The sequence below is a fragment of the Pleurodeles waltl genome, chromosome 9 (genome assembly GCF_031143425.1).
Source record: "Pleurodeles waltl isolate 20211129_DDA chromosome 9, aPleWal1.hap1.20221129, whole genome shotgun sequence".
Taxonomy (NCBI): domain Eukaryota; kingdom Metazoa; phylum Chordata; class Amphibia; order Caudata; family Salamandridae; genus Pleurodeles; species Pleurodeles waltl.
The window spans coordinates 688,937,900-688,961,350 of record NC_090448.1 but is presented as its reverse complement, the minus strand read 5'-3'; the positions used below and the strand labels follow the sequence as shown (position 1 = coordinate 688,961,350).

Below are 23,451 nucleotides of genomic sequence, written 5' to 3'. Positions count from 1 at the left end.
CAGTCCAAGTTTGGTGGCGGTAAGTCCTTGCCTTCCCACGCTAGACTGCATTGCTGGGTACAGCGTGATTTGCAGCTGCTCCGGCTCCTGTGCACTCTTACAGGATTTCCTTCGTGCACAGCCAAGCCTGGGTCCCCGACACTCTAACCTGCAGTGCACAACCTTCTGAGTTGTCCTCCGGCGTCATGGGACTCCTTTCTTTGACTTCGGGTGGACTCCGGTTCACTCCTCTTCCAAAGTGCCTGTTCCGGTACTTCTGTGGGTGCTGCCTGCTTCTGTGAGGGCTCCCTGACTTGCTGGGCGCCCCCTCTGTCTCCTCATCCAAGTGGCGACATCCTGGTCCCTCCTGGGCCACAGCAGCATCCAAAAACCCTAACCGCGACCCTTGCAGCTAGCAAGGCTTGTTTGCGGTCTTTCTGCGTGGGAACACCTCTGCAAGCTTCTTCACGACGTCGGACATCCATCCTCCAAAGGGGAAGTTTCTAGCCCTCTTCATTCTTGCTGAATCCACAGCTTCTACCATCCAGTGGCAGCTTCTTTGCACCCTCAGCTGGCATTTCCTGGGCATCTGCCCACTCTCGACATTGTTGCGACTCTTGGACTTGGTCCCCTTGTTCCACAGGTACTCAGGTCCGGAAATCCACTGTTGTTGCATTGCTGGTGTTGGTCTTCCTTGCAGAATCCCCCTATCACGACTTCTGTGCTCTCTGGGGGTTATAGGTGCACTTTACACCTACTTTTCAGGGTCTTGGGGTGGGCTATTTTTCTAACCCTCACTGTTTTCTTACAGTCCCAGCGACCCTCTACAAGCTCACATAGGTTTGGGGTCCATTCGTGGTTCACATTCCACTTTTGGAGTATATGGTTTGTGTTGTCCCTATACCTATGTGCTCCTATTGCAATCTACTGTAACTTTACATTGCTTGCATTACTTCCTTTTGCTATTACTGCATATTTTTGGTATTGTGTACATATATCTTGTGTATATTTGGTATCCTCATACTGAGGGTACTCACTGAGATACTTTTGGCATTTTGTCATAAAAATAAAGTACCTTTATTTTTAGTATATCTGTGTATTGTGTTTTCTTATGATATTGTGCATATGACACCAGTGGTATAGTAGGAGCTTTGCATGTCTCCTAGTTCAGCCTAAGCTGCTCTGCTATAGCTACCTTCTATCAGCTTAAGCTGCTAGAAACACCTCTTCTACACTCATAAGGGATAACTGGACCTGGTACAGAGTGTAAGTACCGCTTGGTACCCACTACAAGCCAGGCCAGCCTCCTACACCCAGCATACATGCGCACACACACCTACATGCACACACCCATTCACCTCCACTTTCAGACACGCATCCACTCACACTCACCCATACCCGTATCCATACACACATTCAGGCACACATCCACACAAACATACTCACACGCATACCTACTGACATGCAGACATGCACTCACTGCAACATTCATACACACATTCACTCACACGCATACAACCATGCATACACCACAACATTCACAGACGCATCAACACACACACATACATTCATACACACAAGCAGACACCACACACAACACCCCCCACCCTCCCACCCCCTTCCCCTGTTCGACACCCGACTTACCTTGACTGGCGAGGAGGTCATCCAGCAGGGAACGGGAAGGGGTGCTTCTAGCACCAGCAGTGCTCCGCCAGCAGGACACGGCCAGGCCGTATTAATGGTTTTAGTAAGGCTGTCAGCGTCCTTCTGGCGGGGGCGGTGCAGGTGGTAGCACTGCCCAGGTGCCTCCGACCGTCAGCATGGCTATTGCCAGATATCCGCCCACAGTGTGGCGGGAATCTGGCAGTACCCATTATATGGCAGGCGGAAGACCGCCAGCATTGGCGGTCTTCTGGCACCCGTGGCTTCGGCGGTCTTAAGAAAAGACCACTGAAGTCATAATGAGGGCCTATATTTTTTTTTACTACAACAATTATATATTAAGCTTTCTTGAACCTTCAATAAACTGCAGTCTCTAATAGGATAGATGTTTTCTCAGAAACAGACAGAACAGTCAAACGTCAATAAGTTGTAATTAGGTTAAGGGTCAACAGGTTGTGCGACTATAAGATGAGCTGCAGGAGATAGGGCCACTGGTAAGCTTTGGTCCTTTCTACTGGGCGAAGGACGCAATATAAAAATTGGGAATATAGGAAAGGCAAAATAAAAACAGTGCAACATTTAAAATGTTGAATCCCACTCAGAGATCAGAAATAATTCTGGCAACACAAGTCTAAAGTAGATCGTTGGTTTGGTCTATTTCTATAGTACTGCTGTTTTATCTGAGGCACATAGAGATAAAAAGTGGCTTCCCAAAGACTTATCCTCCTGAATATATCTGGCCTCTTTACATGTAAATCTAGAACGTTTGAGAGATTTTATTTTATCGGGATGGCGAAGAATTGGAACAGGAGGAGAAAAGGGCACGGTACTGGAATCCTCTGGTTTACAAAACAAAATTAAAAAATGCAGGATTGAGGGGTCCAATAGGAGCGATAATCCTCTTGTCTTGCCAGGCTAAGTGGGTTGGGCATATACCTAGGGATGGACTCTGATGCCTTTGGTAGTCAGGGAAAGGGCCAAGCTCAGCTGACAAATCTCCAATTCATATATCCCACAAAATGATGAATGCAATAGACATGTGGCTAATTCCAGAAGGAGGTTTGGCAGCAGCGGTTCTAACATCTATTTATGTTAAACGTTTTCAAGGCGAAATTTGAAAAGGAAATACAACAGATTTGTGAATTATTGTTACAGGGAGCATCATGAGAGTGGGAAAGTTGCCCTTGCACGACAAGACTTTCTGGTGCTGTCCCAGGTTTCAAACCAAACCTGGGAAATTATTCTGATTTCCCATGTATCTATGTATTGTACTGTTATGGTGCCATTGTCGCTCTGGTGAGTCAGAGTTTCACCTAACTGTTTGCACATGGGTTTAAATAATTTTGAGATTGTGGTCCTCTGTCCCCTGGGTCTCAAAGAGCTTGGAATATTGTTTATGGGTGTTGCCTCAGTCTAAAAAGTAGGGTTATGGGAAAGATGGACCTTTTAGTAAAGAAGCATCTTTAGACGGAAGAGACTGAAAGCGTGGATGTGATGATTACTGGGAGGATTTGGTCTGTCTCGTCAACAGAACACTACAGAATGGGGCACGAATTAGGGGGAGCAGACATCTCTTTCAAGGCTGGAAATACCCCACAGTATTGTCTGAGAAGAGTTAAGAATGAAGGTAGTAATCTTGTAAAAAATGCTAGAACAGCTAAGATCCTTCAAGATCTTTCGAAAGACTCTGAAGAGAACAAACAGGTAGCAGAATTAAGCAGAGAGCAAGCCCTGAAGGCTGACATACAATATACTGAACATCTTAAAAATACAAGGGTGATGGCTGCAATTGAGGGGGTGTGCAACCAACAACAGCTTTAGGTAAGACCCAGCAGAAATGTTTTTCTGGTAATAGCATTGTTGGAAATGGCCATTAGAAACGGCCCTCTCTACAGGGTCACCCCCAAAGTTTTTGCCTTTCTCTTCCTACTTTTGGTTTTATTTTTGTTTGGTGGCCTTAGGACTCTGTCCACTTTACCAGTGCTAAAGTGCTTGTACTCACTCCCTTAAACATGCTGGATTGGCATATATCGGATTGGAATATTTAATTTAAATTTAAGTCCCTTGTAGAGTGGTAAACCATATATCCCAGGCCTGTAAATTAAATGGTACAGTGGGCTTGCAACACTTATTGTGCCACCTGCTTAAGTAGCACCTTAAAGCTTGTCACAGGCCTGCCACAGCAGCCTGAAGGCAGTGTTGCACTGCCATGTCGACTTGCCATTTAAAACCCTTTGCCAAGCTTTTAACCTTCCCTTTTTTTTAACATATAAGTCACCCCTAAGGTAGGGCCTACGTAGCCCATAGAGCAGGGTGCTGTGTAATTAAAAGGTAGGACATGTACATTTTAGTTTGGCATGTCTTAGTAGTGAAAAACACCCAAATTTGTTTTTTCACCACTGTGAGGCCTACCCCTCCCATAGAATAACATATGGGGATTCCTTATTATATTTAATATGCTGTAATTCCTAAACCAGAGGTGGTAGGTATTTCATATTTGGTATCTTTGAACTTGTAAGGATAAATCCTCTTTAATGGTAAAGTCGAATTTATCATTACAAGTTTGGAAATGCCACTTTTAAAAAGTTGGCATTTTCCTGCCCTTAGGCCTCTGTACCTGTGGCCTGCCTGAGATCACATGACTGGGTGTAACTGACAGTTGAGACTTTGTGAATTCACCCCAGTCACACAATAGAAGGCCCATTCAGGCTCTGCTAATCCATTAACTGACTTGATTTTTGTGGAGCTAAGCACAGACCCACTTGCAGCTGAAAAGGCTGAACTCTGCCACCACACAATACGATCACCAACCTTGTATTGTCAGTGCAGCCAGCTAGGAGCCAGGGCAGGGGAGGCAGGACATTTCTGGAACTTCAGAGAATCCTTCTGAAAATGTCTCCCAACTTCTAGGCGCAGGACACCAGGGTATAAAAATATTATATCAGACCTGCTCCTCAGTTCACCACTGGACCTGCCGAAGAACTCAGAGGACTGCCTGCTGCGGTGATCTGCTATGCATTCTACCAGGTGGCTGCTCTACCTGAAAGGACTGATTTGCTTTGTGGAGCCTGCCTTGAACCTTCAGAGGCCAGTCCAGCAGTGGAGCTCTGAATCTTCACTTGCACCCAGCACTTCAGAAGTGACTCCAAAGGCTAGGTAAGTTGGCCCTTTGTTCAGAGCCACAGGGGCATGACGGAAACTTAATAGGCTCCCACCATATTTAACTTGCACCTGGACCCAGCCTGAGTGTGTATTGCACCCCCAAGAGGTCTCCATCCACTCCTGGACCCTCAGTTGTGGCACTAAAGCTGCCCAGGTGGCCATTGTCCAAAATTGAGGACATACTATTTTGAACTTTAAACTTTAAAAATTCTCAACTCCAGTTCTGCCAATTGGATTTTCATGGTTTTGGTGTCAATTTATTAAAATCTCTAGTCTTTTAAATTGGTATGGGATTTTGATTGTGTTGTTTTTTCACTGCATTGCTGTTTGTGTACTGCATAATAAATACTTAACACATTGCCGCTAAGTTTAGCCTGACTGCTTTTTATGCCAAGCTACCCAGGGTTAAGCATGGGTTAAATTAGTCATGGTTTGGGGTTCACCCTGCAAGGGATTGTGGCTGTTGCTTGGCCAGGGCTCATACCCCAGTCAACCAACAACCCAATTTCTCAGAAGAAATAATACAGATTACTAGTTTTGTGGGTAAGTGAGAGCACAGTTTTTCAGATGCTTTATTTTGCATGGCACAAAGGAAAAAAAAGAGGCAGGAGCAGACTATTAAGATCCTGCAGAGCTCTAAAGCAGTGGTTCCCAACCTGTGGTCCGGGGACCCCTAGGGATCCACAAAGCCTCCTCAGGGGGTCCGCGACTGCTTAGAAAATTAAAAAATATGAACAGATTAGGTCCCTAGCTTTCAGTAATGACTCATTGGGGGGTCCCCGGGTTACAATAATGATTCCAGAGATGATAAAAGTGGAGGTCCACAGAAGTCAAAAGGTTGGGAACCATTGCTCTAAAGCTTTCCAATATGTACCATATGGGATGAGAATACACACAATGAGCACAACCTGGCATGTCTTGCTGTGTTTATGCTGCTCTCTGAAGAGATCTGATGTTGAAAGAATTCCTTGGCATTTTTGATCTGTGAAAACAGACTAGCATTTAGTGAGACAATGAGAGTTCTGCAGGGTGTTGCTTACCCAGTGGTAAATTTGTAAAACAATTAATGCTGGTACCCAAAGTTTTTCTTAGACTCCCATACCTGGTGCTGATGAATGTCAAGATTGTGGAATACCCAGGCTGCGTAGCCTTGATTCCACCTCATGCCTCTTTTCTCCCACTGTATGCTCTCTGCTTCTTTATTTCACTCTTGCAGGTTATTTTTCATTCCTGCTTTCTCGGTCACTGTTTTTCCATATTTCCCTTCCTCCTTCTCTCCCCTTTGTGTGGTTTTCTCTCTCTTGCTCTGGGTCAAGCTTGATGAGGAAAAGTAAGTGCAAAGTCCCGACCTGCGTGCCACAAAAGCAACCAATTGCTCAAATTAAGCACTGTGCTGCCTCTCCTTCGGTCTGTACTACCGAATGTTGTCCCAGAAATAATGCAAGGGATCATCTTAGGGGTTCCCAAGGGAAGAGGGGTTATAGAGTGATCAATATATTAATTCGGCACATTTCCCATATCAAACAGTGTATATAAGTAACTCCTATAACAGTGCTGCCCTCAGTTTAAAACCCCAGAACTAACTGTCTTGGACATTACAAAATAAGATGGTGCTTCAATCTGAAAGGCAGGTCTAGGGAAGGTGAATGATGAGGTTTTTTTTAGAGTGAAGGTCTGTTGCACAGATAAAACTAATAAAAACAGAGACACAGGGTACGGAGAAGCAGAGTATGCACAAATAGAAAAACACAAATGTCTGTAAAAAGTGGACACGAGTACATTTCACAGTATTGTAAGAAAGAAGTAATGGAGAGAACAAGTTGCATTTCAGCTGCTTATGAGAATGTGAGAACTTAAAATCTTGTTTGGAGGAAGAAATAGGATAGGGACACCACAAAATTCAGACATATGCAACATTTAAAAACGATATATATCAGTACACTCCTCAACTTGATGGCTCTATCATGGGAAAACTGAGTCAAGAAAATAATAACATAATTCGTGTCCCGCTCCTAATCAAAAGGAAGTGGTTCGGTTGATAGTTGCCATAGCTCAGTGAGGTCAGGCTGTCTGCCATGGGCTTAGAAAAGAAAAGGCAGTGATTTAGAAGGCATATCGACAAGTGTTTCTGGAATGCCCAAAGAGAGAGGACAAGATCACTTTCAGCCTTTCTCCCAACAAAGATATATGGGACCAGGAGTGTCTGAACAATGGGAGTCATGTAACTTTTTTTGTGCATGTGGATGCTCTTTCACACGGTTGAGGCTCGTTTCGAATCATGATTCTGCTGGAAGCTTTTTTGACCCAAAATGAATTATTAAAAAACGAATTTCAGTACTGGCAAGTAAAAAAGTTGGCCAGGGTTCCAGAAGGATCAGATCAAAAAAGTTTTTCTGTAAAGACAATTTCATAATAGAAACACATTTCAAATGAAAAAGGGAAATCGCAAGTGCTTCCTAGGCATAATGAGGTGTATTTCACTTCTTGCACAGTTGAATGGAGCTGGCAGCAATGGTGAAGATGGGTCCGTGAGTACATAATGATGTAAATATATGCAGAGTTTGGCAACGCCTCCTCTATCCACGTTTGTTGGAGCAGTAGAAAATGTTCATACCAGAATTGCATCCGTCGTGCCCTTCACTGGCTAGTGGGAGTTTGTTCTGCTTCAACACTCGTCTCGCTTCCGTTTGGCTCCTTGAACTCGGCGAGGTTTCAGCAATTTCTCACAAAAAAGTTCACCTTTGATTTTGCCACTTGTAAAGTTTGCGAAACAAAAACAAAAAAAAGAAACCTAGTCTTGGAGCAGAAGGTGAAACTACGAATTTGTCAATGTAGGTGTTTTTGAACTCGCATTTTGCCCCACCCATCTGCAGCCCTTATGTCCCTTCTCTTGGATTTGTGGCTCCTTGTAGTGTGTTTTATGTTATTTTCACAAAGCGAGAAGAGAGGGAGAGTTCAAGGAGTCGGAGGATTGCTCGCTGCTGCTGTTGCGCTGGTGTGTAACGCCACATGTGGATCCCTCTGGGTAGGTGAACACAAACGAAGATGTATACGAAGGGTTAACAGGGTATTGGTCACTCGGCTGTTCACTGTGTGCATAGAAAGAACTAGAAAACGCTACCTCGGCTGTTCCGTGGCCCTGGGCTGAGATGCCAAGGTTCTGCTGGAAATGGAGGGGTATGGATAGGTAGCCAGATGGCCCAAATGGGTCTTCCTTCCCATGAGCCACCATGCCCAAGCAGCTCACCTCTGTCGACGTGCTGGCCTGATTCAGGTCGAGTGGCTCCTCTTCATATGGAATTTTACAGCTCGGCTTATGGGCCACCAAGACAAATTCCAAGCGGTCCTTCTCTTTCTGTAGCTCAGCGATTTCTGCTTCTAGCTCCGCCTTCTCTTCCTCCAAGAGGTCAGTCTCCTGCCATGTGGAATGAAACAGACTGCTTAAGGAAGGGAAGAGTCAAAATGTTAACAAAATTACACTATTCTGCGGATTCTTGAATGAAGAGCACGGCTCTACCCTCCATTCATGTTCCATGTGGGATTTCATAAACATTTGTTTAATCTACCCATAAATCACGGGCCTGCCTCGCAGAAAACATGTACTCGCCCTGTCACAGTTCTTTCTTCTCTCTGCCACTTACATTTAGTACTTTCTGTATTTAGCAAGGGGCGTGGACGGAGGAACAAGAAGACAGCCTGCGAACATTTAATTAATTCTGGACCAACTATATTTCTAAGGTGCCATCTTAGGAATTTGCTGTCGCTCCATGGTACATGAAGCGGTGTCTCACAGTTGTCACCATTTTCATTATTTCTGAAATACTGTCTTAACAAGTAGAGAACAATAACCCTAACTATATCAAAATAATGGCCACAGTAATATTGTGACAAAAGGGTAAGAAGCTTTCCTGTTTGGAAAATTATTATTTTTTATTTCCAATTTAACACGTCAACGAAACAGCCAATCAATTTGTCGTCAATATTCCATTTATGAATGATGGCACCTACTGCAATGGTATTAAAGGACTGGCCCACATTTTCAAATGTTGAAAGATCTCTCTCTCTCTCTCTATAAATATAAGGATACCAATAGATAGACTTTATAATGGTAACAGTGTAATGTGGTTCAATACTGCCCTCTCGGGGGATGTGGGAGATCATAAACCACAAGGCTGACGACACAGTGGTTTGTATTGTAAATATTGCCAGAACCCTTAGATGGCAATATAGGATGATATTATCCGAGTTATTATGCATTTTTATATCACATTCATATTTTGGTTCAGTTAGCATGGAAATAATGTTTTTTCTAACTCTGAAAGATTTAATGATACTGTAAGTGAAATACTGGACTATATTGTTTGTAGGAAAGATACAAAAATATTTACTCACCTAGTTAAGGATTTCAGGTAAAAGATGATTTACTTTCTTTAAAACAAACCACAATCTGGTAATGGAAATCAGATATCTTTTAAGTTATTGCTAGCAAGGCAGACCTAACAATGTGCCCTCATTCCAATTACAATTTTCAGCTTTCATAAATAGACTTTTGATTGAACATTATTCATTCGCTATTCTAAGATTTTTGAAGGTGCTCGTGCAATGTTCGTCTAACAAAGGGCTATGATTGCATTTTTCGTGTTCTGGAATTGATATGCTTTCTCAAATAGACTGCTAATTAAACAATTAACAATTGCTAAGCTCAGAAATGTCTCAAGCTTCTCCTGAAATGTCCAGCTAGCAATGAACAAGATTGCAATTTTGAAAGTTCTGATTCTGTTCTAGTTTTCATGAAGGTTTTACTGATTAACCGTTGGGCCAAAGTGAAGCTCTGTCGAAACATCATTTCTATGCTGTTTCCACAAGAAGGAGTTCCTTTATAGAGTCGTGGAACTCTAAAGTAACTTGCAGCGTCCTTTTTAAATGCATGGCAAAGGGCATTTTATTTCTTATAAGTCATAATCACACTATTAAGGTTCCCAAAAGGACTTAAATCCTTGGTCTCTTGCTCCTTCTTATGAGTTAGCATGGTTGCAAATACACAGCATCCAAGTAGAACTTTTAGTGCAAATTTAAACTCACAATATACATTTAGTAACTCACTGTAAAAAACATAATAGCCAGTTCAGTGAATGTCCCTTTCGAAGTATACATGTGGTAGATTCCTTATTTCATATAATGAATTATAATGTCACAAAAATAATTCTGCAATAAATTAATCCTTTCTGCTAATGTGTTAATTGTTTAAACATCAGTTGCAATTCTGCTCTGTGACCTGCAATTCACCCTGACTGCTGGCTCGGGCAGCAAGAATTTATGACGTTACAGCTTAACTGTAAGTTATTAAAGATAAGCAGCTTTATTACTTTCTTATTACAGGTGACTACTGATGTCAAATCTAGACTGTGATAAGAAAATAATACTGTGTTTTATACGAGGACTTCAGGATCCCTTTTGAAATATAAGTATACTTGTTATCGCTTCAGTGCCATTCACACAATGTTGTATATCCGCCGAAATTGTGTTCCTATTGTTAGATAAGGAAGCAAGATGAATGCAAACCGATTTTCACCCCTGCAAACGAATTCAGTGATAACGTACGATGGGATGGTTTTTAATTGATCCTTAATTTGGAGAAGCCAACATGAGGTTTCTTTAGCTCAGGTAGCAGCATCAATGCACAGCTTAAACTGATTTTAAACACTATACAGGCAAATGTTGGCTCAAGCTCTCAAAAAGCAATACTGTGGAAGGTTTATTTCTGTTTTGACATAGGGGTTGTCTATTATGATGGATTGTGGGTTGTAATATGACTGAAAAGAAGGCGCATGTTTAAACCCTGGGCAAACATTTTCCTCAGGGTTCAGGAATTGGGTCTCAAATGAATTTTGCTTCTAAGAGATTCTGGTGACACCACCTACCATAACATTTCTTATTAGATTCAGGCCCCTTCAATATTTCCATTGCAATTTTGCTGGAGGGATTTGGATATAAGCGGACCCCTTAATGATGGTTGCCCAACCATAGAATTAACAACAAGGATAGTGACCTATTGAGTAAGCCTCTCTGAAGATGCTTAAGGAACAATTTAAGATTAGAAACCTAGTGATCAGCACAAGAAGGAAAACCTATCTTGCATGCAGATAACACTCTAAGAAGCTAACTGATGCTCAACATTGTAAAATTAGAATGGGTCTGCATACAGCTAAATTTGAAAAAACCTAAGTTCCACAATGCTCTTTACATTCAGCTTTCTTTCTTTACACCTAAAAGCATATAAAACAAGTACTGGCAAGCCAATGGGTCTTGCTTTGCCACGTGTGATAAAATGTTGAGAATACATGCAGTATGTAAAAATAGAAAAAATGTAAAAGAGAATGAGTAGCACATCAGAACAGGCCCATCTGCCATGGCAATGCTGTGCAGTTTTTTTTAATTCTATGCACGTATGAGAAGGAAAAATGCCATCACTCACCGTGTAAGACAGAGGAGGGCTGACCCATTTCCCCCATTCTGCAGGCTGTGGTGAGTTGAAGCAAAATGTGAATTGCCCCACTGTCTAAGCTGTTGTGAGTAAAATGTGATTGGCACTTGAACAGACCAATAGGTGATGAGGGCTTAACAAGAGCTAAATCTTTTACTAGGGGAGGCCTAAAAATAAGTAAAGATGAAAACATAAGTTCACATTTATGACTCCTTTTTTTGGCGCCCACTTTTAAGTCTCACCTGCGTCAATTTGTGAGAGATATTTTGTTCAACAAGGGGCTTGGAACTCCCCCATTGCTTACCATTCATGCGCTTCACTGTTGTTCCTATGAGCTGCTTTCTAATTGGTCAGTGTGAGCTGGCTTCAGTTACTCTTCCCTTAGCTGGAGCATGGACCAACTACTGATAGCATCTGCAGTGGAAGTACCCTAATCCACATGAAGCAATGATCAGGATACTATTTTCTTTTTCTTTCTTCTTCCCCTGCCGTCCTTGTCCATGGCGCTTTTTGCCCTGCTCTCCTCCTGTCCATGTTGCTACATCCCCTCTCTGTTCATGTTGCTACTTCCCTCTCCAAACTCCCCTTGTCAGTGTTCCTTCTTCCACTCTCGCCCCTCGGTCCGCATTGCTTATTCACCTCCCACAAAGCTCTTAGTGTTACTTCCTTCCCTCCCACCCTTCAATCTATGTTATTCTTTCCCTTCACACTTCCTGTCTATGTCGCTTATTCCTCTACCCCCGTCATGCTGCTTATTCCCCTTAGCACCCTCTGCCATGTTGCTTAATTCCCATCCATCCCCTCATTGTTCCTCTTGCTTATTCCCTGCCCCTCATGGCTATAAGGGGAGAAAAGTGCTATGACGTGGACAGCACTGAAAGAGCCATATGATCTTTTTTTTGTTTTTGTTTTACTGTCCCATTCCCTCCTCCCACCCGCCCTCTTGTTGTCCACGCCCACCGAAATTACACAGCCAATAGCACACCCACAGGTGAGACCTAGAACACTGAGTTAAACAATATTACAGTATATGTAAAATATTCTGAACTTCTATTTTTTAAAAATGCATGTTCGGTTCTCAAGTGGAACTCCCATTTATGTTCCGTATCGTTTTTAGCGGACTTACTTCAAAATGAGTTATAAAACACCTCACATTGCGAACTATTTGCAAACAAAACGATTTTTAATTTGGACAATGACAACACACTTATCCTTGTAGTCTCTGAATTTTATTCAGTGGCTTAGGCCAGGAAAGCCCTTCTTTTGATATGAAAGCCACATCTCTTAGAAATAATCAGAAATGCGTTTTAGTCAACATTAACCCCTTCGCTGCCAGGCCTTTTCCCCTTTTGTGCCGAGCCGTTTTTTGGCTATTTGGTGTAGTCCGTGCTTAGGCCCTCATAACTTTTTGTCCAAATAAGCTACCCACGCCAAATTTGCAACTTTATCTTTCCAACATCCTAGGGATTCTAGAGGTACCCAGTGTAGGAAAGTACCATCTTGCCTGGCATGTTACCCCCATATTTCACTGTATATATGTTGTTTTAGTCTATGTGTCACTGGGACCCTGCCAGACAGAGCCCCAGTGCTCATAAGTGTGCCCTGTATGTGTTCCCTGTGTGATGCGTAACTGTCTCACCGAGGCTCTGTTAACCAGAACCTCAGTGGTTATGCTCTCTCTGCTTTCCAAATTTGTCACTAATAGGCTAGTGACTAAATGTACCAATTCACATTGGCATACTGGAACACCCTTATAATTCCCTAGTATATGGTACTGAGGTACCAAGGGTATTGGGGTTCCAGGAGATCCCTATGGGCTGCAGTATTTCTTTTGCCACCCAAAGTGAGCTCTGACAATTCTTACACAGGCCTGCCAGTGCAGCCTGAGTGAAATAACATCCACGTTATTTCACAGGCATTTACCACGACACTTAAGTAACTTATAAGTCACCGATCCGTCTAACCTTCACCTAGTGAAGGTTGGGTGCAAAGTTACTTAGTGTGTGGGCACCCTGGCACTAGCCAAGGTGCCCCCACATCGTTCAGGGCAAATTACCCGGACTTTGTGAGTGCGGGGACACGATTAGACGCGTGCACTGTACATAGTTCACTACCTATGTACAGCCGGGGTCTCCACTGCAGCTGCTACTGCTGCTGCCAACCCCTCAGACAGGTTTCTGCCCTCCTGTGGTCCAGGCAGCCCTGGCCCAGGAAGGCAGAACAAAGGACATCCTCTGAGAGAGGGTGTAACAACCCTCTCCCTTGGGAAATAGGTGTGAGGGCTGGGGAGGAGTAGCCTCCCCCAGCCTCTGGAAATGCTTTGATGGGCACAGATGGTGCCCATCTCTGCATAAGCCAGTCTACACCGGTTCAGGGATCCCCCAGCCCTGCTCTGGCGCAAAACTGGACAAAGGAAAGGGGAGTGACCACTCCCCTGACCTGTACCTCACAGGGGAGGTGCCCAGAGCTCCTCCAGTGTGTCCCAGACCTCTGCCATCTTGGAAACAGAGGTGTTTGTGGCACACTCGACTGCTCTGAGTGGCCAGTGCCAGCAGGTGATGTCAGAGGCTCCTTCTGATAGCCTCTTACCTCTCTTGGTAGCCAATCCTCCTTCCTAGGTAGCCAAACCTCCTTTTCTGGCTATTTAGGGTCTCTGCTTTGGGGATATCACCAGATAACGAACGCAAAAGCTCATCAGAGTTCCTCTGCATCTCCCTCTTCACCTTCTGCCAAAGGATCGACCGATGACTGCTCAGGACGCCTGCAAAACCGCAACAAAGTAGCAAGACGACTACTAGCAACCTTGTATCGCTTCATCCTGCCGGCTTTCTCGACTGTTTCCAGGTGGTACATGCTCTGGGGGTAGCCTGCCTCCTCTCTGCCCCAGGAGCTCTGAAGAAATCTCCCGTGGGTCGACGGAATCTTCCCCCTGCAACCTCAGGCACCAAAAGACTGCATCACTGGTTCTCTGGGTCTCCTCTCAGCACGACGAGCGTGGTCCCTGGAACTCAGCAACTCTGTCCAAGTGACTCCCACAGTCCAGTGACTCGTCAGTCCAAGTTTGGTGGAGGTAAGTCCTTGCCTCCCCACGCTAGACTGCATTGCTGGGTACTGCATGATTTGCAGCTGCTCCGGCTCCTGTGCACTCTTCCAGGATTTCCTTTGTGCACAGCCAAGCCTGGATCCCCGACACTCTAACCTGCAGTGCACAACCTTCAGATTTGTCCTCCGGCGTCATGGGACTCCCTTTTCTGACTTCGGGTGCACTCCGGTTCACTCTTCTTCCAAGTGCCTGTTCAGGTACTTCTGCGGGCGCAGCCTGCTTCTTTGAGGGCTCCCTAAGTTGCTGGGCGCCCCCTCTGTCTCCTCTTCCAAGTGGCGACATCCTGGTCCCTCCTAGGCCACTGCCGCACCCAAAAACCCTTACCGCGACCCTTACAGCTAGCAAGGCTTGTTTGCGGTCTTTCTGCGTGGGAACACCTCTGCAAGCTTCTTCACGACGTCGGACATCCATCCTCCAAAGGGGAAGTTTCTGGCCCTCTTCATTCTTGCTGAATCCACAGCTTCTACCATCCGGTGGCAGCTTCTTTGCACCCTCAGCTGGCATTTCCTGGGCATCTCCCCACTCTCGACATTGTTGCGACTCTTGGACTTGGACCCCTTGTGTTACAGGTACTCGGGTCCGGAAATCCACTGTTGTTGCATTGCTGGTGTTTGTTCTTCCTGCAGCATCCCCCTATCACGACTTCTGTGCTCTCTGGGGGTAGTAGGTGCACTTTACACCTACCTTTCAGGGTCTTGGGGTGGGCTATTTTTCTAACCCTCACTGTTTTCTTACAGTCCCAGCGACCCTCTACAAGCTCACATAGGTTTGGGGTCCATTTGTGGTTCGCATTCCACTTTTGGAGCATATGGTTTGTGTTGCACCTATACCTATGTGCTCCTATTGCAATCTATTGTAACTTTACACTGCTTGCATTACTTTTCTTGCTATTACCTGCATAATTTTGGTTTGTGTACATATATCTTGTGTATATAACTTATCCTCATACTAAGGGTACTCACTGAGATACTTTTGGCATATTGTCATAAAAAGAAAGTACCTTTATTTTTAGTACTTCTGTGTACTGTGTTTTCTTATGATATTGTGCAGATTATACCAGTGGTATAGTAGGAGCTTTACATGTCTCCTAGTTCAGCCTAAGCTGCTTTGCCATAGCTACCTTCTATCAGCCTAAGCTGCTAGAAACACCTCTTCTACACTAATAAGGGATAACTGGACCTGGCACAAGGTGTAAATACCTCTGGTACCCACTACAAGCCAGGCCAGGGTCCTACACCCAGACCTTCTGGATTCCCCTGAAGAAGACCAAGAAATTAGCCAAAAGACAGCAAACATTTCGTTTTTTAAACAAAAATGGGAAAAAAGGGCTGCAGAAGAAGACTTGTGTTTTTTTGCCCTGAAAATGAAAAAATGTGGAGAAAGATAAGGAGTAATAACACTTGTGTGCTATTTTGTTTTCTCCCCAAGTCGCCCAATAAAAATGGTAGCTGACTTGTGTGCGTAGGCCTAATAATCGCGACAGGAAACACAACATGGACACATCACATTTTTACATTGAAATCTGACATGTTTTTTGCAAAGTGCCTAGCAGTAGATTTTGACCTCTAGCTAAGCTGGCACCTAGGGAAACCTACCACACCTGCGCATTTTTAAAAACGAGACATCTAGGGGAATCCAAGATTGGGTGACTTGTGGGGCTCTGACCAGGTTCTGTTACCCAGAATCCTTTGCAAACATAAAAATTTGGCCAAAAAAATAAAAACACTTTTTCCTCTCATTTCAGTGACAGAAAGTTCTTGAATCTGAGAGGAGCCACAAATTTCCTTCCACCCAGCATTCCCCCAAGTCTCCCGATAAAAATGGTACCTCACTTGTGTGGGTAGGCCTAGCGCCCACGACAGGAAATACCCCAAAACACAGCGTGGACACATCACATTTTTTGACAGAAAACAGGTGTTTTTTGCAAAGTGCCTACCTGTGGATTTTGGCCTCTAGCTCAGTCGGCACCTTGGGAAACAAAGTAGACCTGCGTATTTTTTTTAAACTAGACACCTAGCGGAATCCAAGATGGGATGACTTGTGGGGCTCTGACTAGGTTCTGTTACCCAGAATCCTTTGCAAACCTTTAAAATTTGGTAAACAAAACACCTTTTCCTCTTATTTCAGTGACAGAAAGTTCTGAAATCTGAGAGGAGCCACAAATTTCCTTCCACCCAGCGCTTCCCCAAGTCTCCCGATAAAAATGGTACCTCACTTGTGTGGGTAGGCCCAGTGCTCGCGAAAGGAAATTCCTCAAAACACTATCTGGACACATCAAAATGATCACATACAAAACTACCTGTTTTTGCGGGGGGCACCTGCGTTTTTGGTCCTGGGCTCAGCAGCCATCTAGGGAAACCTATCAAACCCAGACATTTCTGACAATTAGACACCCAGGGGAGTCCAGGGAGGTGTGACTTGTGTGGATCCCCCAATGTTTTCTTACCCAGAATCCGCAGCAAATCTCAAATTTAGCTAAAAAAACTTTTCCCCACATTTATGTGTGGTATCACTGCACCAGGACAAATTCCCTACCACCCAACGTTCCCCTCAGTCTCCCGGTCAAAATGATACCTCACTTGTGTAGGTGGGCCAAGTGCCTGTGACAGGGAAGAGCCAAAAACATGTTGAAATTGAGGGGGGACCAAAGCGGGTCCAAAAGGGCAGTTTGAAAAAAAACATTTTTAGGCTGACAAGTGCAGCAGAATTTTTATTGGTATAAATGAGACAATGTTGGGTGGTAGGAATTATGTGGATTCCTGCAGATTCCGGAAGGTTCCATCAGAAAAATGTGGGAAAAATGTGTGATTTCCAGCAAAGTTGGAGGTTTGCAGGGCATTGTGGGTAAGAAACTGGTGCAGGTGCATGTGAAGGACACCACCCTGGAGTCACCCAGATGTTTAGTTTTCAGATGTGTGTGGGTCTTATGGATTTTTGTACATGGCAACGTCCCGAAGTCAAAAAAGGGCAGCCCTCACCATTCCAAGTGGGCCGATTTTGAGAGTTACAAAGCACTCATGGCCCAAATGTAAAACCAAAACCCAAAATAATCAAATGTCCTCTTGCTTGCCATGGGATAAGATGTTTTAGTGTGCGGGGAAGAGCTGAAAGACTGTTACCCCCTTCTGTTGGGGTGGGGGCATAACCAGACCCATACTGGTTGGTAGCCACCACCCCACTATTTTTCTTTAACTTCCATGACATCTAGTGGACTTTCTGCTCCCCGAGGTGTGGGTCAGGGGTAATTGCCGCACCTGGCCACAGGTGGACAGAACAACTCTGGCCCCAATTATTTGGAGTGGGGGTATGGCCATATTCACACCCTCGTATTTTGAAAAAAATATCTTCCCTGGTCTCTGGTGGGCTTTCTGCCCCCCTTGGGGGCAGATGGGCCTTAAAAAAAAAAGGCCGATCTGCCCCCAAGGGGGGCAGATATGGCCAACAGTAATGTGCCCCCATGGGGAGCGACCCTTGACCAAGGGGCAGCCCCCCCAAAAAAAACACACACATACACACACACCAATCCCAGGCGCCTAACAAAAATAGGCTGATCTGGCAAAAAGGGGGGCAGCAATGACCTAAATACAATTTGCCCCCCCCCCAGGGGAGCGACCCTTGCCTAAGGGGTTGCTCCTCATACATAAAAACAAAGTACATAAAAAAAAAAAAAATATATATATATATATATATATATATATCCCTGGGGTCTAGAGGTTTTTGCCCCCCCCCCCCCCCGGAGGCAGATCAGCCTACTTAAATTAGGCCGATCTGCCACCCCCCACCCCCCTGGGGAGCTGCCCTTGCTCAAGGTGCCGCTCCCCTGATGCGTTAGTATAAAAAAAAAAAGAAAATCTGTGGTGTCTAGTGGCTTCTGCCCCCCCGGGGCAGATCGGCCTAATAGAATTAGGCTGATATGCCCCCAGGGAGGGCAGAAATGGCCTAATAATAATTTGGCACCCCTGGGAGCGACCGTTGCCGAAGGGGCCGCTCCCCTCTTGACTGTAGGAAGGTAGCCTCTTTCTAGCCTTGTTACCCCCACTTTTGGCCTGTTTGTGAGCATATGTCAGGGTGTTTTTACTGTCTCACTGGGATCCTGCTAGCCAGGGCCCAGTGCTCATAGTGAAAACCCTATGTTGTCAGTGTGTTTGATATGTGTCATTGGGATCCTGCTAGCCAGGACCCCAGTGCTCATAAGTTTATAGCCTATATGTGTTCCCTGTGTGGTGCCTAATTGTATCACTGAGGCTCTGCTAATCAGAACCTCAGTGTTTATGCTCTCTCTCCGATTTAAAATTGTCACTGCAGGCTAGTGACTAATTTTACCAATTCTCATAGGCACACTGGAACACCCTTATAATTCCCTTGTATATGGTACCTAGATACCCAGGGTATTGGGGTTCCAGGAGATCCCTATGGCCTGCAGCATTTCTTTTGCCACCCATAGGGAGCTCGGACAATTCTTACACACGACTGCCACTGCAGCCTGAGTGAAATAACGTCCACGTTATTTCATGGCCATTTTCAACTGCCCATACGTAACTTAGAAGTCACCTATATGTCTAACCCTCACTTGGTGAAGTTTAGGTGCCAAGTTACTTAGTGTGTGGACACCTTGGCACTAGCCAGGGTGCCCCCACATTGTTCAGGGCAAATTCCCCGGACTTTGTGAGAGCGGGGACACCATTACACACGTGCACTAAACATAGGTCACTACCTATGTGTAGCGTCACAATGGTAACTCCGAACATGGCCATGTAACATGTCTAGGATCATGGAATTGTCACCCCAATACCATCCCCCGGGTCTCTAGCACAGAACCCGGGTACTGCCAAACTGCCTTTCCGGGGTTTCCACTGCAGCTGCTGCCAACCCCTCAGACAGGTTTCTGCCCTCCTGGGGTCTGGGCAGCCCAGTCCCAGGAAGGCAGAATATAGGATTTCCTCTGAGAAAGGGCGTTACACCCTCTCCCTTTGGAAATAGGAGGGAAGGGCTGGGGGGGGGGGGGGGGGGGAGTAGCCTCCCCCAGCCTCTGGAAATGCTTTGATGGGCACAGATGGTGCCCATCTCTGCATAAGCCAGTCTACACCGGTTCTGGGATCCCCCAGCCCTGCTCTGGCACGAAACGGGACAAAGGAAAGAGGAGTGACCACTCCCCTGACCAGTACCTCCCAGGGGAGGTGCCCTGAGCTCCTCCAGTGTGTCTCAGACCTCTGCCATCTTGGATTCAGAGGTGTTGGGGAACAATGGACTGCTCTGAGTGGCCAGTGCCAGTAGGTGACGTCAGAGGCCCCTCCTGATAGGTGCTTACCTCTTTCAGCAGCCAAGTCTCCTTTCTTAGTGGCCAAACCTCCTTTTCTGGCTATTTAGGGTCTCTCCTCTGGGCTATTCCTCAGATAACGAATGCAAGAGCTCACCAGAGTTCCTATGCACTTCCTTCTTCGACTTCTGCCAAGGATCGACCGCTGACTTCTCCAGGACGCCTCCATTCGTGATTCGCATTCCACTTTTGGAGTAAATGGTTTGTGTTGCCCCTAGACCTATGTTCACCTATTGTATCCTATTGTGATTCTACATTGTTTGCACTACTTTTCTTACTATTACTTACCTGTTTTGGGTTTGTGTACATATAACTTGTGTATATTACTTACCTTCTAGCTGAGGGTACTCACTGAGATACTTTTGGCATATTGTCATAAAAATAAAGTACCTTTATTATTAGTATATCTGTGTATTGTGTTTTCTTATGATATTGTGCTATATGATATAAGTGGGATAGTAGGAGCTTTGCATGTCTCCTAGTTCAGCCTAAGCTGGTTTGCCATAGCTAACTTCTATCAGTCTGAGCTGCTAGAAACAACTCTATTCTACTAATAAGGGATAACTGGACCTGGCACAGGTGTAAGCACCACTAGGTACCCACTAGGTACCCACTATAAGCCAGGCCTGCCTCCTACATTGACAATTACCAGAAGAAAAATACTCCCTGCGATCAGGCAGCAGAAATGCTTGCAGAGACATGAAAGGAAAGGCCTTTCCTTTCATTCCTCTGCTGGCCCCCTCCTCCAGAGTGGAAGAGAAATGCTGAGCATTTATCTTCTGCATCACGCTGGAAGCATGCTTCCAGCGCGATGGGAGGGGACCTCTGATGAGGTCAGCACGCAATTGCGTGCTGACGTCATCAGACGTCACTGGGGGGTGGAAGGGGAAGTGATTTCCCTTCCAGCCTTGCCATGGAGGGTGCGGGGGGGAAGCCCACAGAGGGAACGCTAGCGCTCCCTCTGAGCTCCGGTGCCAGGACGTAATGGTTGCATCCCGGCACAGGAGCACTGTGCCGGCGGACGTAACCATTACGTCCCCAGCACAGAACAGGTTAAAGAGGCTATTGATAATATAACTGAAGGGGCACTTTTAAAACATTTTTTATAAAGGTTCCATTCCTCTGATTCATGTTTGTAAACACATCACTTGTCATAACTTGCACAGTAGTGAACTTGGCAAGGTTATGGCGGTAATGTGAGCAGAAAATGAAATTATACATCTCAAATTTAATCCCAGTCACCACTGATTCTATTTGAAAATCCTGTATCAGCAACTTTTTCTGAGTTATGTTTTTAGTTCAGTCAAGTTGACTTGCCAGGACCACTGGAATACATTTGATTCCATAAAGAATTTGGTAGAATTTTAGACAATTTTATTTAGTGTAAGGGTATAATTGTAACACATTGTTGAATGAAAACGTAATACTGCCTTGAGCTTGGAGCAGGCATGAAAAGCAGAAATTCTTGGCTACAGATTCCAAAATAGTTTACTTTTAAGAGTAAGGTGTAGATGTATATACTCTGAAATAATGTACGTTTTGTGTTGTCCTAAACACAATTAAGTTATTTTCTGATATTTGACTCTTGGTGAAGATCACCATTTTCCTAAATTACCTTCAAAAACATTCCCTAATGCTGTAACACAGCAATCCATCAGCAATCCGGATTGAATCTTTTTCAATCCATATCATCAGTGTAACAGAAGGTCTTGAAATGTATTCTTGTATTTTTCCTAGATCTGAGATGTATAGTGAAATCAATGCATTCAACGTGTTGATCTTGAGTATGTTCAGCTGGTGGCTGTTCTTCTCCATAAAGACAAATATGCAGTGCTATAATTTGTGAAAGAAAGAGTGCCGGTGCCCCAAACTCTGCTCTGCACACAGAGTACCAATGATTGTAGTCTTAAATCCACTTTATGCCTCTTCAATCCACTACCAGACACTCCTTCCCCATGTATCACACTGTAGCAGGTTCCAGTTTTCTCACTTTGTGACAGTTTTGCCGTCTCTCTTCCTCCGTCTTTTCGATCTTTGCGTTTTTCCCTCTTGTGAGTTCAGCAAATATCTTATGAGGAAAAATAAGTGCTGGTTCCCAAAAATAAGATCCGGTGGGCCCCACCGGCTCAAGTTAAGTACTGTAAATGCCACCAGAAATGAGAAGAGTAAATTGCTTAGCATCAAATGAACTCAATAGCGAAACAAATTAGCATCCAAAAAGAATGTATACCTGTCGTGACACCACTTGCTTTAGATCTAGTTTTCAAGAGTAAGGAGAACTGCAGCGTTTATTTTGACTCCATGGTCCCCTTAAGGGATATACATAATCCAAAGAGAAAGTCTTGTTTTGGGAACTACATGGTACATCACCTGAAATCAGCTAAAGAGGTATCAAAGTGTGTCAGCAGCTTACTGCGACAGGAAGGTGTTATTTGTCTGAAATAACACTGTATGTGTTATAAATGTCAACTTTGTAACTCGAAGTTGTATGCCATAACCATCACACTACACCTTGATATTTTTTCACAACTTTGTAACACAGCTCCGTGGATAGGTAATAAAAGGCCACAATTCCCTTTAGGTGTGGCATTCCTGCTCGACCATGTTCCTAACAGTGCCAGTACACTCCAAAACCTAGTTCAGAGATTACACCCAACCATTACATTAAAAAAAAAAAGTGTACGGATATATCTAAAGAGGTCTGCGCTACCAAAGCGCAGTTGCACATAAAATCTATTTATTTTAAATAATGGGCCCCAATAGGCTACTACTTTGCATGATAAACAAAATGCAAAGAACGGATTCGGATAATTTACGCTTCATGTAAAGGAGACGCTCAGGGCAGATTGCTTCCACGCCTTGGTTTATATTAAAACATAAGCCTTGCTCTGGTTTTGAATGCAACCAGTATGAAACATTGACACCCTCTTTTCGTAATTTTTACTCGGGTGCTGTTTGACTCAACTAGGTTGTCAATAAATTTGGAGTCTAGGAAGATAATTCAGTGGAGGATTCCAAATGTATGTGCACCTTTTAAGACTGGGAAGCTCCTTTTCTCTTCTGTTTCTTGGTGGGCTGCCTGAGGTCTTCTATTCACATTTTTTTTTCTTTTCTTTTTTTTTTTTAGCAGAGGCATTAGTCCTCAAGAGAGGTTTAGTATTTTTTGGGACAGAAGAGTGGACATTTATTGCTGCTTTATTAGTGATACGTCAATTTCGGACTGACTACAGACAAATGTAGCAGTTTGACAAGTCCTAGGGCCCGATTTAGACTTTGGCGAATGGGTTACACCATCACAAACATGACGGACATCCCATCCACTGTATTACAATCTCCATAGTCTCAGGGCCATCTTAAAGATTTGGGGGGCCCTGGGCCAAATGTGTGTTTGGGGGGCCCTGTTCGGAACAGCTTTAAATGTATAGTCTAGTGTCAGCTCTTTCATGCACTCTTTGGTCAGGTGACTGACAGTGCACAGGCCCACTTGTCCAAAATGTAAAAGTGTTTACAGCTGTTAATCAGGGATAGCATGTGGGTTTTTAATATTAATACACAACAGCAGCTCACAAAGAATACTGCAAACAATCTGTGCCCCGTCCATTTCTCATATGTTTTGCTCTAAAAGAAACAATTTTTATGAATGTTGCGGGAAGAGTCTTTACAGGACAGAGCTGGCTCTATCCCAGGGGCCCCTTGAAAGGCTGGGGCCCTGGGCCAGAGCTCACTTTGCCCGTGCCTTAAAAC

The 23,451-nt window shown here is 44.5% G+C and overlaps 1 protein-coding gene across 2 annotated transcripts in view; it reads right to left on the bottom strand.

The window, feature by feature from the left end:
• The window catches only part of FOSB (FosB proto-oncogene, AP-1 transcription factor subunit), a 76,843-nt gene that overhangs the window by 12,579 nt on the left and 40,813 nt on the right, over positions 1–23,451 (bottom strand). Inside the window, exon 4 of one of the 2 annotated variants that reach the window (XM_069207793.1) lies at positions 8,051–8,218. In XM_069207793.1, coding sequence (XP_069063894.1) covers positions 8,051–8,218 — 168 coding nt within the window. Of the gene's footprint in view, positions 1–1,611; positions 8,219–23,451 lie in introns of those variants that run through there. The other variant, XM_069207792.1, reaches the window with a different exon arrangement.